We start from the raw sequence: 18,086 nt of genomic DNA, 5'->3' as shown, positions 1-18,086 counted from the left end.
TACCATTACGTTGATTTGTGTATTGATGAAACTGTGAAACCATTTCGTTCATGAAATGTAGTAGTAATTTTTTTTTTATTCAAAAGGTTTCATTATGTTAAATTGATTATAGCGTGTTTTATTTTTTATTGTTGATCTATTTTAATGATGAATGTTATTTTTTTCATAATATTTGAACATAAAATTAATATATTATTTTACAAATGATTTTGTTTCATTAATATTATGATATACATGATATGGTTGTCATTAATATTTCCTCTATCAAAGTTACCATTTTGCCCTTTTCAGGATTATGAAATAATTTTTTTTTAATTTCCTAATATAACTTAAACTAATCTTAACTATTGATCAAGAAAATGGATGGATGAAATTGGTTTACATGGTTTACACAAATGAAGGCGGTTTTCATTTGATCGCTCTTCTGTACATATGTATGTATAATATATTAAAAGAAATTTGTTTTTGGCCCTGTGAGTTTCAATGTATATAGTTTGGTCCCTTATTTAAAAAAGTTAGTTTAAAAATTGTTAAAATTAAAAAAACACCATTTTTTCTTTTATTTTAACATATATGATAAATAATCGTTTGGTCAATAGACCAAATTCAACGGAAAATGCATACTATAACACATTGTATATAATAAATAAAATTTAATGGGCCGTTTACTTAACGCATACCCAGTAAATACTTATTGGGAAAAAAAATTTACTGGATGAACATGATAAGAACCAAGAACCTTACCCGGTAAAAATGATGATAAGGATAGAGAGTCTTACCCGGTAAGTGAGGGTGATGACTCTTACTCGGGTAAGCATTTACCAGGTAAATTGTTGTATATGATACGTTTTGATGTATTACAATCTTATCCGATAAAATAAATTATAGTGTTAACTCTTACTGTAAACACTTGCCAAATAAACATTTAAATAAACGTCCCCTAATTCATATAAATCTACTTTCCACATAAACCATATCCATAATTTACTTCATTTTCTTTCAATCCTAACTCAAACATGTTATCCACATGCCCGATTTACCCCTGCCACTAAATAAAAGAGGATAAGGCCGATGACTCTCCTTTGCGTCGAGTGGGCCATTAATATCTAGTCACCAGATACGCAGAAAACATTCACTGCCTTCTCTCCTCTTAAACCTTATTCACATGCGATTTCCTCTCAAACACACCGCCGCGTCTCTCCTCCGCAATCTTCCATGGCTTTTCATCTTCAACCGCTTCTATGTCTCTTTCTTCTCACCATCAAAAGCTTAGCTGCCCAAACAACCCTCTTCCATGGCGCTCTTCTTCTTCTTCCTGTCACAAAAGACGTTGAAACCCTGCAGTACACCACCCAATTGCTCATGGGTACTCCCCAATTTCCCACCAAGCTCGTCGTTGATCTCTCCGGTCAATCTATCTGGGTCAACTGCGCACCATCGTCTTCATCTCGACAGTTTATCAGCTACGGTTCGTTGCCGTGCTTGATGGCGAAATCCGGTGCTCAAAGAACAATACCTGCTGCAACCATCTGTGACATCCACCAAGAAAACCCCATCACCGGCGCCGCCAATTTGGGAGATCTGGCAGAGGACATAGTTACTTTCGACGGAATAGGCTTGCTGACAACCGTCGACAACTTTCTGTTCTCCTGTTCGCCGGATTATCTACTGAAAGGCCTTGTTAATGGTGCCAAAGGTATGTTAGGTCTCGGAAGATCAAAAATTGCATTCCAATCTCAACTTGTCAACAATCTTGACATTCCCAGAAAGTTCACCATCTGTCTATCTTCATCGGACGGATTTATAATTTCCGGCACCGGCATCTCCAACTCTCTATCTTACACACCATTGGTCTCGACCCATGGTGGGGGGTTGGATCAGTACTATGTGAATGTAAATTCGATCAAAATTTCCGGCCGGAGACTGGTGTTACAACCCATTGGAGGGGTAAAAATAAGCTCAATCGTCCCATACACCACCATGAAGAGCACCATTTATGGGATCTTCACAAAAGCCTATATTAAATCTGCCACTTTGTTGAACATGACGATGGTGGCGCCGGTGGCGCCATTTGGGGTTTGTTTTAGTTCCCAAAGGGTGGTGCCAGATATTGAGCTGGTGTTGCAGAGTGAACTGGTGAAGTGGTTGATTCAAGGAAGGAATTCGATGGTACAAGTGAGTGATTCAGTAATGTGTTTGGGTTTTGTGGATGGGGGTTTGGATCTGAATGATTCAGTGGTTCTTGGAGGGTATCAACTGGAAGATCATATTTTGGAGTTCAATTTGGGGACTGGTATGATGGGGTTCAGTTCTTCTTCGTTGTTAATTGAAGGCAATAGCTGTTCTAAAATCAGGGCCTCGGTTTCAAGACCAACAGAATTACTGTAACACTTGTAAATTGTACTAATATAAGGGTTGTTCGAACTAATATGATTTGGGGATTGGTCATTAGAAGATGATCTTCCTACCCCAATTTTGCAGGTTTTGATCTTTTTTTTCTGGTTGTTTCATGTCAAAGTTACCAACTTTGGTTTGTGGGTTTGTAAAGTGCAATGGCATCAAATTTTTATCACAAAGGCTGGTCTAATATATTGGTTTTGAGTTGAGTAAGGGCCAATTAACCACTACAATCGTCGGTACCATTGTCACTTACCTTATATGATAAAATTATCGGTAATCATAATAGGAGAGAATAAGTGTCTCTTACCCATTAAGCCTTAATTGTGTAAGAATCATCACAATCTTGATTACATTACGCGATCCGGTTATCAATATAACATAAGTGTCTCTCATCCGATAAGTGTTAACTGCATAAGAGTCATCATTCTCACTTCCTCACTAATTGGATAAGATTCTTGGTTAGCCGGTTTGCAAAATGGCACAAAAAGATTGTTGGTAAATACCATAATTTATGAGTGGGTAAGCGTCTTTTACCTGACAAGTGGCAACAAGTGTTTAGTTACCCGATAAGAGAAGTGTTTAGCAAACAACCCTTAAATTACTTTCAAGACGGTATCTAAACTTGTTTCTTTGTTATTTTAGCTTGGAACTATTGGGCACAAATTTGAGTCTCTCCTAAGTAACTGATAACTTCAAGGTTCATGGGAGTAATCGATGTGCGGCGGTCAAGCATGGACGCTAATTTAAGAAGAGAAGAGAGCATGCACATGTACTTACTCTATCATGTTGACACAATAGAATTTGTTTTGAGGTACTAAAGTGCATGTGCTTTAAGTTCATGTGAGTTCCCAAAAGTTAACATAAGTTGATTGCAGTTTACTTGTAAGGTCATTGTATTGGTATTATAGGTTGGAAGTTCGGATCCTTTCACTTCTTATTTAATTGGTAATGGCGTCTGAAAAAAAAAATTAAAATAAACTATTTAGGTATTGCAAAAAAACCTTATAGGTGTTACAAGCGAACTATTCTTTCGCCTTTTACTAAAGATATTGATAAAATAAATTTGGTGACACCATCAAAGAAAAATACGTGTTGAAGGTTTGGATATCGGTCTTTTATAATAATTTTTCCAAAGCAAACATAAAATTAAAGTGCCCCAAAATCCTAAACGTGTGTAAAAGGTTCAAGAACCGAAACACAAATAAAATTCGATCACAAACGATATACTATGTCACGAAAATAATATCAAGTAAATAGAGCAACAATGTAATGACATAAATTTATAACGAGGTTCCACAATCTTACAACTGGTGTATCATGTATGTCATACTAACAAAATTCATCAGGGTAACGGAAAACTTTTCCATGCATCAAGGAAGTGGAACTTCAAGGGAAAACAAAAGAGGAAGACAAAGAAGAGCAGGCCGGACCTACGAGGGCCATAATGAGGTTCAATGTATATGTCAAATTGATTTTTAAATGTAGAATCTTTTTTAAGGTATGAAAGGGTGTACACATTAAACTTTGAGGTGTACATTAGAAAACACAATAAACCTATTAACCAAAAAACTTTAACAAAGTCCCTCGAATCCACCAAAAAAACTTACAAAATCACTTGAAGCAGTGGAATTAGACTAAAAACACATCGGGAGTGGAATTAGACTAAAAACACATCGGACAATTTTGCCGGGCCTTTGATCCACCTTAAAAATGCAGCCGCTCAGTAAAAATCATGGGCACGCCACTAAAAGATGAGGGCAAAAAATTCAAGAAACAACAATGGGATTAATTGTAGAGAATGTGAAGGTTTCATACCGTTTGAATCTCACATTGGTTAGTCTTGAACTATTTTTCTTCTATATATGTTAAATTTATTTTTTTCCCTTAACATGCCTTTTGAAGAGTAATTTAAGAGGCCTAGTTCAACGTATTATAACACATTCCAAGCATAATGCCAAAACTTTTTCTAAAAGTAGTCGCAAACGAACGTTTTGGGATTATGCATGCAACTCTCTTCTGATCTTGAAAAGATCAATACTCTAACGATGCATTTGGTTTGCAAGAATGAAATGGAATCGAGAGATTTGGATTTGAAAACCATTACAATCCCGTGTTTGGTTTGCCAAATTGTCAGGATTTGAAATCCAAATATTCCTTTGAAATCCCGTAGCTGATGGATTTGGAAATCCTTTGGAAATGGGTGGGATTTTAAATCCAAATCTGGTCGGATTTCATAAAACGGTTCCTGCGCCCTAATTTTAGACGCCTCGCTTCACCACCGCTTACCGCATCTCCTCTTCATCCTTACTCTCTCCAGTACTCTCCTTGTCGTCCCTCTCTCCTCATCGTCCCTGCTCTCTTTGGTTCTCTCCTTGTCGTTCCTCTCTCCTCGTCGTCCCTACCCCCTCCTCCGCTTGCCAGGATCGCCGTCTTCCCTCATCCCTCAGCAGATAAAATAGCAAAACTTTATTTTCCCCTCTCACTATTTTTCTTATCGATCTTCTCGCTTTCAGGTTCTGTTCAAGGAAATGATGAACTACTTTATTGTACGGTGTTCTTGTTTCCTATAAAAGGATATACTTTAATTTTTTTTTTTGGAATTTCTTCATGGATTTTGACTCGATTTTTAGTTTTTTGGAGTTCTGATAAAGATTTTGGTTGTGGGGTTCTAATTGTTGGATGTTTGAGAAAGCTTATGGATCTTTTTGGTCTGTTAATTTTGCTTTATTTTGGATTGAAGGTTTTGCAATTTAGTGTTGTGAACTTCAGGTTTTTGACTTAATTCGTAAATAGTTTTGCCTGAGAAACTGTTTTGATGAAAACTCTTATCCAAATATGTCTAATTGTAAGTGTGGTTTGGTGAACTTTTTGAATATTTCAATCCCGCCCATGATTGAGAAATGGGAGATAGTTAATGAAACTATAAATCGGAAGAAAAATGGTGGTTTTGATGAAGAACATGATGCATATAAGAAAGAGAGAAAGATCATTACTTCTACTCAAATTTATACTTTTTCTTGGGTGTTCAAATGCTCTTTCCTTTCATTGTTAGTATACACATACTTGGTATCTTTTTATTTTCTTCCTAACCTTTCTTTGTCATTATGCAAAATTGGCCCAAAGTTTCTTGATTCTTATACACTTGATATTAATGGATAACTGGCAAGTCATGAAGTGAAGTGCTCCCATTTTCAAATACTTATTTATATCACTCATTACTTGCTTCTTACATGATTAGCTACTAATTCCTCCTTGTACAATTGTTGTTATATTCTGTGGCTTATCAATATGAATTTGATTAGGACGTGGATGTTGAAGCAATTTTACTCCATTCTCTTCTACATGTGATCCAATAGTTGTAATTTCTGTTTAATTAAGTAGTTATACTCTATTAAGATCGAGTAATTGAGTAATTTAAATATATGTTTAACAATTTGAGTAAATTGGACAGGAAAGGGACCGACTTAGTTTAACAAGACGTTTACATAGGCAAAGGAGACAAGAGTCGCTGGAACGGTTTAACATAGTTGTCCATGTTGTTGTATTCTTTGTTATGTCGCTTTGGATGATTATGGTTAAAAGACAAAGGGATAAACAACAAATTGGATACTCTATACTCTTCTTCAAATGTCGATCGATCCTCAATAATGCATAGGTATATTTATGATAGTGACACTATGTCTATATCGCAAATTAGGATGACAGAAAAAAGTTATGTAACATGGTTGAAACATACAGAGGGTTAAGAACAACTAGGTTTATGAATATTGAAGAACAAGTTCCATTTTTCTTCATATTATTGCTCACAATGTTAAGAATCGGGTTATGATATGTCGTTTTTCATCGTTCGGAGAAACAATTAGTAGAGTTGTTGCTCGAGTTTACAATGCCGTAATAAGGTTACATCCACGATTGCTTAAGAAACCCGAACCCGTTCTTGATAACTCTACTGATCAAAAATGGAAATGGTTTAAGGTATTTCCACTTTTAAATTTACTTATTTGTAAATAAGTCTAATTATTATGAAAATAATGATCCTTTTTTCTTGGTTCTAGAATTGTGTAGGAGCTTTAGATGGAACCTATCTAAAATGTTTAATTCCACAAGAAGATAAACCTAGATATAGAACAAGAAAGAATGATATTGCGACAAACGTGCTAGGGGTGTGCTCACAAGATATGCAATTTATATATGTGTTACCGGGATGGGAGGGGTGGTTGTTGATGGTCGAGTGCTTCGAGAGATTCTCTTCTTAGGCCTCATGGATTAAAAAGATCCAAGACCTGGTATAGTTTTTGATAGTTTACTAGATATTAACAAGTATAAGTTTTGATGGTTTATTAACTTAATTTATTATTAGGTTATTACTTGGTTGATGTCGGATACACAAATGAAGAGGGTTTCTTAGCTCCTTATAGGGGGCAAAGATGTCATTTAAATGATTGTCGTGATGGACACAAACCAACCACTGCCAAAGAATTTTTCGATATGAAGCATTCATCGACGAGAAATGTTATTAAACGATGTTTCAGTATGTTAAAGACAAGGTGGGGAATCTTAAGAGATAACTCATATTATCCTATTGATTGAAAAGTTAGGATCATCATTGCATGTTGTCTCCTCCACAATTTTATAATGCAAGAAATGCCAGTAGATCCATTTGACAATGAAGATCTACTTGACAATGAAGGTGAGGTGGATGAGGGAATCGGAGACCCTGGAGTCGAAACAAGGATAATATAAATGTTGTTGGTACTTCAAATGAGTGGAGTGCATTTAGGGATGATTTAGCACAATCTATGTTTGCTTCTTGGAATGCTACCAATTAATATTTATGATTCAAATGTTTGTTTAACTCATACTTCTAATGTTTGTTTAAATCTAATGTTTGTTTATAATAGAAATTATGGACCTTGGACATGGATAATTAAATGTTGTTGTACTTCAAATGATTCATTTATGTTTAAAGGTATGATGAGTCAAATTAGAAATTATCAAGTATGGACGAATATTGAAGAAACAAAACTTGTTGAAGCTTTAGTTACCATGGTGAATACGGGAGCATTTAAAGCTGATAATGGTTTTAAATCGGGTTATTTAATATATTTTTGAACAAGCTTTAAAAGAATCTTTACCGGGCTCCGGTATTTTAGAGAAATCACACATTGAATCAAAATTAAAAATAGTGAAGAAAGATTGAACTGTTGAGCATGACATGATAAGTGGGTCATACACTATTGGCTTCAGATACGATAGTATAAAGCATTGTATGGTTGTTGAAGACCAAGTTTGAGAGTCGTATCTTCAGGTATATGCTAAAAAACTTGTTATTTATATTTGCATAATATATAATTATAGTTATATGTATATTTATGTTATTTTATTATGAAATAGGTCCATAAAGGGGCGAGAAAATGGAAGAACAAAGCGTATCTTTTTTTATGAGGATCTTTGTATTGTATTTGGAAAAGATCGGGCTCAAGGAAATAGAGCAAGAGATTTTGTTGATGCGGAAGGGAAGGTGTACATAAAAGATCAAACACGACAGATGAATGATGAGTCTGATGACGTGATGACAACTAGTAATGTTCAAGGTGGCAATACAAATATGCAATCTGAAGAAACTTCAAGTGGGCGTGGTAAGAAGAGAAAATGTCGAGTAGATCCCATGGCTGACGAATTTGATAATGCGGTTACTGAACTTGGAGAAAGTCTGGAGAAAATGGCGAACAAACTTAACAAGGGTATCGAACGAGAAGAAGAACTTGATAAGAAACGTTCGATGATCACTTCTGAACTCTCAAAAGTTGCAGTCAGTGGCCCAACCGGAGAAGTTTAAAGTAATTTCAATGGTAAGAAACGATCATGAAAAAGTGAACATGGTATGGGACTTCCAAGAAACAGATAGGAAAGCTTACATGAACAGGGTTTTGAAGGAAAGAAAATTTTGGTGGCTAAATGTGTGGTTTTGGAAGAACAATTTGGTGGTTAAATATGTATTTTGGATTAACAGGTTCGTTGGTTAAATATGCATTTTGGATGAACAGGTTGGTGGTTAAATATGTATTTTGAAACATAGAATTAGATGATTAAATATATAGTTTTGAAACAATGAATTAGATGATTAAATTTATATTTTGGAACTATGAATTAGATGATTAAATTTGTAGTTTTGAAATAATGAATTAAACTTCTCCGGTAATCCGTCAGTAATCATGATCACTGGCCACATTTTGTCCGACTGTGCCGATGATGGCTTTTTTCGACAGAGCACCTATAAATTTGTCTATCAATAAAGACTCTTTATTTTATAGTGACTTGTACAGGTAAATCAAGAAGATAAACCATAATGAAAGTAGATAACTATTACAATTGATTCCAAATTACATGATACATGGTGCCAAAAAAATCACATTTTTTTTATTCTTTATTAACCTGAATATCCAACCAGTTATGCAAGCCAACTAATCTTAGGGTGATCATCCGCTTCGCGGGTAGTCCGAAGTCATCGCATTTGAACCTCTATGACCACAAGGGGATTTTTATTTCTCATTGGATTCGAATCCGAGATCTCCAGACACTTTTGACCTTTCGAGCCCAAATTCAAACCAATTGACATCACCCTTGTGGTTAAAAAATCACATATTGATACAAAGCGTACAAAAAATATCAAGTAAATTAAGTTTTCTGTCCCCATGCTTTGTTAAAAGTTGTAATTTTCGTTCCCGTGGCTTAGAAATTGCGGTTTCCGTTCTTATAATTTGCAATTTATTGTTATTTTCGTCTTTATGATTTACAATTTATTATTATTTTGGTCCATGTGGTACATAATTCGTTACTGGTTTGGTTCTTGTACTTGAAGGTAGGAATGAGTTCACGGACGAAAATAACAATAAAGTGCAACTCTTAGGAATGAAAATCGTAATTCCTAAACTCTGGGAACGAATATCAAAATTATTAATAAACCATAGGGATGAAACCGTAATTTACTAAAAAATGTTATATATATAGAGCTTGGTTCAAATACTAACCAAGATTTTTGTGTTAACTTTGTTAACCAATCTTGGCCATTGATTCTTACAATAAAGGGTTGTGATTAATCATGATAAAAAATTAAATTTTTAAATTTACAATTTCAAAGAACATATGTGAACAAAGGGGAAAAGGGTATTTAGGTAAAAAAAATTTATGCAACTCCCATATCATTAATTGAGAGTTACAAAATCAAAAAATCTCATTATTTTTATTAATGTAAGAACCATATGAACACACACACACACACACACACACACACACATATATATATATATATATATTATGTGTGTATATGAACCATTGTGTCAAATACGAACAAAAATTGACATATATATGAACTTGAACTGTATAGCATTTTATGAACACAATATGAATATAATAAGAATAGTTGTTACACGAAAATAAATAAATAAAAAACAGGTATGAACACAATATGAACAGTTTGTGAACAATAGTTCTTTCATTATGAACACATTCAGAAGCAACCCAATGTTGAGATATGCAACTAGTGTACATATGAACACAATATGAACACTTGTGAACAATTATTTAACAATTATATATGAATCCGAATTCCGATTGTAGTCGTAGACGATTTTAACATTTTCATTCTCATTGTTGTCGATCTGTTTTCCAAAAGGTTTATCCATATTACTCAGACGATATCGAAATCTTTACAATCGAAATTCTTTAACAATTACAAAATCAATATAATTATGGATAGAATAAATCAAAATTACAAAACATGAACACGGATTTGTAACTCCCAATTAATGATTTGGGAGTTACATAAATGACAAATTACTTAATTACCCTTGTCATTAATATATGAGTTATATGTGAACCTAAAGAAAATATGAAATATGATTGGTTGAGCTTGGTTAACAAAGTTAACACAAAAATCTTGGTTAGTATTTGAACTAACCCCTATATATATAGATATATATATATATATATATATATATATATATATATATATATATCAAAAGGCATGTAACAAGGGGAAAAAATAAAAATAAGGAACTTTTAAGAAAGTACATAATTAATGAAACCTTAATAAGTTTATAGAACTTTGAATCGTATGTTGTTTTTGAAATGTTACATTTAATAAGTTATTGGGATGATATTATGTGACCTGATAATTTTTTATTAACGAAGTTGGACCATCCTAACAAAAATTAAAAGTAAATCATTTCTTTATACCTTTTCATAACATAATTTATAAATACGTCATATTAGCCTTTTTAATGTATACGGTATTTTTCGAAAAGGTCATAGGAGAAGGCTAATTGGATCATTTATATTTGTGTTCTATTAAATTATCCAAATTCGTAGATCTAACTTGTTAGGTTGTCATAACAATTTGTTACAATATTTTTAGATATGACGTACACTGTTTGGACCTTTAAATTTAAAGTTTAATTAAATATTTGAATGAGGCGTTCGTAGATCCTAAAAAACCAACTTTGTTATATGATAAATACTTCTTTTAGAAAAGTATAATAAATACTTAATATATAGTACATCTTTGATTTATAACAGTTTGAATGGATTTTGTATAAACTAAAAATAGAAAACCATTGACCATGGAAAGTCAAAGCTTAGATTTCGTTTCTCAAGCATATCCCTTCTTTATGCTCAAAAGCCAAAAAAAAACAGATGCATTCTTACGAGACATGCCCACATGACAATTGCATTCCTTGATTATAAAACACAAAAACCAAAGACTTGCTTAATTATGGTAAATAATTAAATGGGATCAGCTATTGAACTTTACTAATAACATCTATTTCTTTTTCAATCTTAATGATAGATTCTTTTAACTAAAATGTCCTTTATCAAATGTTTCTCGATAAGTATTTATTGAATTACTTATCTTATTGGATGAAGACGCAGGGGCGGAACACAAACTTTCCAACCGTAGGGGCCGGGCCTAATATATTATATATTTTAAAGGTACCAAAAATACACTGTCCATATGCGTCCCAGTGAGACTGAAGGGAGCTTTAGAGAAGCTTTTTCGATGTCGAGTGTAAAGAGGAAAGCTCGTTCCAGTTCCAAATACAGGTCAGCGTCTAGAAAGAATCTTTTGGAAGAAATGCCAATTTAGAAATCTGGCCAACCAAGTTTAGCAAATGTTACTAACACCAAACCTGATTTGATGAGCATAAAGATGATTCCAGAAGCTTTTGATCTATCTGGAGCCTCATCTCAGTCTACAAAGCTAATTGATGAGGGCTGGATACCATCTTTAAGTGGTGCAGAGAAGATGAAAAATTTATTATCCAAAAAGAGCCRGGAATCTACAATGGTGAGTAGTGTAGGAAACAGGAAGCAACTGCGCAAGAAAAACTCGGCAAGTTCCTCCCTCCAAAACGAGACTGCTAGATTTGGATTTGCATAATCTCTTCCTGATTTTAGTTCAAAAGACTTGAGACAACGTAGAAGTAAAGTAGAAATTCGTGTCTTGTTCAGCCAAAGCCTTGATGATGATGTGTTTTGTAAGTAGCATACACATAACAGATAACCCACAAAAGAACAAACACAAATTCATACAACAAAATTGAGCAGTTAAGCTGTTAAGATTCAATGTTCTTGTCACCTAAATTTAGACCTAAATCACCTAAATTTAGACCTTAATTTCCACAGAAATGGTTCTAGACTTCTAGGGGATGATGCTTAGTGCTTATTGAAAATTGTTCACCTAAAGTGTCTATCGCCCCTGACCATCAATCAACAACACAACAGTATGTTCTGCTTAGTGCTTAGACCTTAGTTCTTGTTCTATATGACTGTATCACTTATTCTGTATGACTGTATCAACAATTTGAGCTTTTTTGCAAGGGTTTTCAATAGGCGGAATACTAGATGCAGGGGTATTATCTACATGAATGGTAGATTGATTTTTCATCTTTATCTACATAGCAGTTTTAGTGTTAGTGTTAGATAGTATGATTTCAATTCATACTGGAATACACTTATCCACCTAAATCACCTAAATCAGCTAATTTCCACACATATATGATTGCAAATACCAACCAAAGGCATCTCTAAATAACCAATTTCAGTAAATTTAGCCCTAAATCCTAATAATCAGTAAATCACCATATAACCAATTTCAGTAAATTTAACCCTAATAATCACCAAAAGGCTAAATCAGTAAACTGTAAATCACCACTTTTGGGTTTTGATTTCAAAACAAAAGGTGCAAGTGAAGTGCAAGTGTGCAACAAGCAGCAGTCAGCAGAGAAGCAAGCAGTAGAACTGAGAAGGACGGACTTACCGGAACCGGGAGTTACCGTGGCTAGCCGCCGCCTCCGCCTCCGCCTGCAGTGTCGCCTCCGCCTAACGTCGCCGCCTCCGCCTCCGTGGCTCCGTGCCTCCGTCTACGCCTGCCGTAGTGGTGCCCGTCAGCCCGTCTACGCTAACGCTGGTCGCCCTCCTCGTCCTCACACAGGCTGCAGTCGGCAGTGGGTACTCACTCTCGCTCGCCTCTCGGGATTAGATTTGGAAGGGGGAGGCCGGTTGAAATTTTTTGAGTCTAGAAGGTAATGGATTACACTGTTGTATGCTAAATGGGAAAAAAATCACAGGGGCCAGGGCCCCTATAGGCCCCTTAGGCGGTCCGCCCCTGTGAAGACGACAAATATTGAAAATCCTATCCAATAAGAACGATGGAAATGACCGAGAATCTTACTATACCCAGTAAGTGAGGATGATGACTTTTACCCGGTTAGTGCTTAATTACCGGGTAAACTGTTGCATATAAACACCTTTTGATGGACTATGGACTGAAATTTTACTTGGTAAGATAAATAAGAGTGTTGATTGTTACCGATAAATGTTACCGGTTAAGATTATGAGGAAACTACCCTTATATTCCAAAGGTGGTTTGGCAAATAAAAAGGAATTCGATGGTGAACTCTTGCTGTTGGTGTTATTAAATTGGTCATTCTTGACTGTGATCTTATATATCCTGCAAGATCCCCACAACATTCGAGGTTGTTACAATATGGAAGGTTTGATTATTATAATTACAATTTAGTTTTATAATGATTTCTTAAACTAGTTAATAAGTTAGATGCTAATTAAAAAAATTAGTTGTTGATAAATAAATTAACTGTTAGTTGAAACATTATTTGTCGGGTAATAAACTAGTTATTAGTTGATAACTTAATTGAAGGACTACGATTCACCAATAAACACAATAACAAGATTCCACAATCCAGATAAATGAGTGAGAAATCGAATGTAAATTTGACACGAACAATAATTATGGATAAACAAGATCTGAATGATAAAAACGATATTTGAGCAAGAATACATGTTCGTAAGCGTAAATAATGCAATAAACAATCACAATATGATAAGATACTAAATGACACATTAATCATGAGAAATGTGATTCCACTATTGTGATAACCGGGATTTAAGGCAACAATGGTTGAGATTGAGGTAATCTTTATGTGATTATGTGAAAATGTGCATGTTTATTTATGAAGTTGAATATATGCATATGTGACTATATAAATGATATATGGGTCACGTATGATACTATGCATACATGGGAAATTATTAAAATATGTATGTGTACATATTCTAGGTTAAGAAAAGTGGTTTAAATATAGTAAAACCCCAACGCCTATGAGTTTTCTAATATTAAAACTTATAGAGAAGATAAGATTAATATTATCTTATCTTTTTGGAGAGATCTTTGTAAAAAAGAAAAGTTTGTGTGTGGCGGTGAAGGTGTGTTCTTGAAAGAAAACTTGCATAAAAGTGATTTGAGGAATTTGTGATTATTTGAAGAAGTTGCTGTGTGATTAATCTTCAAATCTGTGCATATTAAGGTGAGTTTTTGTTATTAAAATCTTTATATGATGTTATTTGAAATATATGATTTTCAATAGATGATTTGATGAAGAAAGGTAAACTGTTTTTAACAGTTGATTTGAGCTTTATAAAATCTGGGTTTTGGAACTGTTCTTGAGAAATAAAGAAGATTATGCTTCTCTAAAACAGTTGAGGACGATATCCTATTTTAAGAATAAAAGGAATTTTGAGTTTGGAAAATGATATTAAAAGAACTGTTGGTTCATGAGTTTCAAAGTTTTGAAATAAAACTGTTTTGAAACTGTTATTGGTTAAAACTATAGAGAATGTTCTTTCAAGACGGTTGTGACTTCGGTCTGTCTTGTTTGGAATTAATCTATAGATTTTAATGAGGAAATAAATGTGACATATCAAGGAGAGGTGTTCCATGGGATAAGGTGGCATATCAATGAGAGGTGTACCTTCGGATATAAGGGTGACATATCAAGGAGAGGTGTACCTTTGGATATAAGGGTGTCATTTGTATGTGTGATTGTTATTATAGCTCTTAATATTATGTGTCTTAAGATTGCAATAGTTTTGAGTTCTTACTGCTTTGTGATTTGAGGACTCATGAATGTTTATATTATTAGAAATGATAGTAATTATATTATTGAGAAGGGGAAAACTTAGCTTATGGCCAGAGGTTTTGGATAACCAAGCTTTTGACAAAATGTATGATTTATGAGGAACCAGAGAGGCTCTGGTTGTTCCTTGAAAGGAACCATAGGAGCTCTGGTCATTCCTCAAAGTAGAACCAGAGGGGTTCTGATTAATAATTGTTTATGATACAAGTCTTTTATATATCTTTTACCTAAGACTAGAGGCTCTGTATCTATTACATTAAGGCTCTGTGTCAAGGATTGAGTTTTAAAAATGTTCATAAGACTTCTTGATCTTATTTTAACTTAGAAATTTTGTTATACAAAAAGACTTTAGTAAAGAAAGACAAACCAGAGGGGTTCTGGTTGGTCTTCACAGTTGAACCCAAGGGCCCCGGTTGGTCTTGGTTTCTAAGCCAGAGGTTCTGATTGGTAGAACCAGAAGCTCTGGTCATATATAAGCTTTTAATTTGTATTCTTTTATACATGAGAAAACATTTATATCCATCCTATATACTTGAATTGGTAATAACATAAAGGTAAACTTGAGAAGAGCTCTGGTTGGTATAACCAGAAGCTCTGGTCAAAGGAACTAGAGGGGCTCTAGCCCTGTTATTTGATGAAAAATCCTTCTAAGTCTGGTTTTACAACCAGAGGAATGATGGTCTTTATGATTTATGGAATTATGTTCTTATTATACGAAAAGTTGATTTTAAATAATGTTTTGGTGATTTTCACCCTGCAAGTACAGGGAAAAAGGTATATCACTAGACCTTCAGGTCTAACCCTCATTTTGTTTTTCAAATATGTATTGTAGGAACAACTGAGTACAATGATAGTAAAGGAAGAGGGAAAATATAATTTTTTTTCCCTATGTGCATAACTATTTGAAGATCAGCCTATGGATGTGTTTTGAAGTTAAATATTATGTAGTACACGGACTTGTATTTTGGAATTTTTGAGTTGTGTATTTTGTATTTTAGTTTCTTGTATTATGGACCTAAGTGGGATAATACATGTATTTCTTTGAATGAATTATGTGTTATATGCAATGTGAGATGTGGACACTTTATTATATTTGGGAATATGAATACGTGATTATTTAACATTGAAATTTGAAGATGACTAACCGATCTTGAATGTCTGAAAGGATCACCCGCCCCAATCCTAATGATGTAGAGGATTCCTTTGCTCTTGCTCCCATTAATAAATCAGAGGGCAGAGACAGAGGGCAGAGACAGAGGCAGAGAAAGAGGGCAAGCCAGAGGCAGAAATAGTCAATCTGATACTTATGTTGACCATGGAGAATCTAACTCTGAGAATGTTAATCAAGAGCAGATACCCTAGACAGAGTATGTGACCAGAGATATGTTAGCTGAGGAAATGGGAAATTAAGAGAAACATTGACATCTATGATGGGGATACCTGCCAGAATTGAAACCAGAAGAGTTGAGATAAATCCATTTGTTCTAGTTATAAACAATAAAGAAGAAGATATCAAAATATTTCTAACTTGCAAACCTCCAACCTTTTTGGGAGAACGAGATCCGCTTAAAGCCAGGTGTTGGATCAAGGAAATAGAGTATGTATTCAACACTATCAGATGTTCAGAAGCAGGTAAAGTCAGATTTGTTGTTTCCGTGTTAAAATCTAACGCACTGTTCTGGTGGGAAGATGAATCATTAGTCAGAACAGATATTCTACAAACATTATCTTGGGCAGAGTTTGTAAACAGATTTAAAGAGCAATTCTGTTCTAAAGCAGCCGTAAGACAAATGGAGGAAGATTTCTTAAGACTAGAACAAGGTACATGAACCGTTCGTGAATATACAGAGAAGTTCAGTTCCTAGGTCATGTTATATCAGAAATAGGGGTAAAAGTGGATCCAGCAAAGATAGAGGCAGTCGAGAAATGGGATGCACCAAGGACTCCTTCCGAAGTCCGAAGCTTTTTGGGATTGGTAGTCTACTACCGTAAATTTATTCAAATTTTTTCTAAAGTAGTTGTGCCATTGACCAAATTGACTCGGAAGAATATCAAGTTTCAATTGGAAGAAGAACAGCAAAAAGCCTTCCAATTATTGAAATATCATCTTTGCAGTGCCCTAGTATTGTCTCTATCAGATGGGTCAGAAGACTTTGTGGTTTACAGCGATGCTTCAAAACTGGGTTTGGGATGTGTTTTGATGCAAAGAGGACAAATAATATCATATGCATCTAGACAACTGAAGGATCACGAGAAACAATACCCAACACATAATATGTAATTGGTAGCAGTGGTATTTGAATTGAAAATATGAAGGTATTATCTTTTGGGAACAAAGTACCAGATTTACACCGATCATAAGAGTCTACAACATCTGTTCAACCATAAAGATCTAAACATGCGACATCGTCGATGGATTGAACTTGTTAATGATTACGATTTTGAAATCCTTTATCACCTGGGAAAAGCCAACGTGGTAGCCGACGCTTTGAGTAGAAAAGAAAGAAGTGGAACAATTAAAACCGTGGCAATGAGAATAAACCTAATACCTGTTCTTCATGAAGAAATTTCTAAATATCAGAAAGTAGCTGTGAAAGAGGATCACATAAAGTCAGAAAAATTGGGTAAAATGATTTCCACCCTTGAATCGAATGATGAAAGAATTATGTGCTTTCAAGGACGGATTTGGGTGCCATGTTATCAGAATATTCGGGAAACCATTTGGAATGAAAGTCATAAGTCCCACTATTCTATTCATCCAGGTACCAATAAGATGTATAAAGATCTAAAACCTTTCTATTGGTGGCCCGGATTAAAGAAAGACATAGCAAGACATGTGGAACAATGCCTAGAATGTTTACAAGTTAAGATTGAACACCAGAGACCCTATGGAAACCTTTAATCTTTGGAAATTCCTGTCTGGAAGTGGGACCATATTACGATGGATTTTGTTATGAAATTACCCCAAACCCCAAAAAGGTATATGATCCAATCTGGGTAATAGTGGATCGCTTATCTAAATCTGCTATTTCCTACCAATAAGAGAAACTTATTCTTTAAAGAGATTGGCCCAGATCTATATCAAGGAAATTGTAACCAGACACTGTGTCCCACTATCCATCATTTCTGACAGAGATAGCTGCTTTACTTCAAAGTTCTGGGAAAGTTTGCAAAAGGCTCCGGGGTCTCAAA

At 34.5% G+C, this 18,086-nt stretch overlaps 1 protein-coding gene across 1 annotated transcript; it reads left to right on the top strand.

The window, feature by feature from the left end:
* The first annotated feature begins 1,143 nt into the window (after positions 1 to 1,143).
* On the top strand, positions 1,144 to 2,604 carry LOC112501214 (basic 7S globulin-like). Its single transcript, XM_025104911.1, has one exon. It carries the CDS (start codon positions 1,216 to 1,218, stop codon positions 2,386 to 2,388), a length of 1,173 nt encoding a protein of 390 aa, XP_024960679.1. The 5' UTR covers positions 1,144 to 1,215; the 3' UTR covers positions 2,389 to 2,604.
* The last annotated feature ends 15,482 nt before the right edge of the window (positions 2,605 to 18,086 follow it).

This window comes from Cynara cardunculus, assembly GCF_001531365.2.
Source record: "Cynara cardunculus var. scolymus isolate 2C chromosome LG 17, CcrdV1, whole genome shotgun sequence".
NCBI lineage: Eukaryota > Viridiplantae > Streptophyta > Magnoliopsida > Asterales > Asteraceae > Cynara > Cynara cardunculus.
The sequence above is the reverse complement of the archived record's forward strand: the minus strand, read 5'-3'. Positions and strand labels throughout refer to the sequence as shown.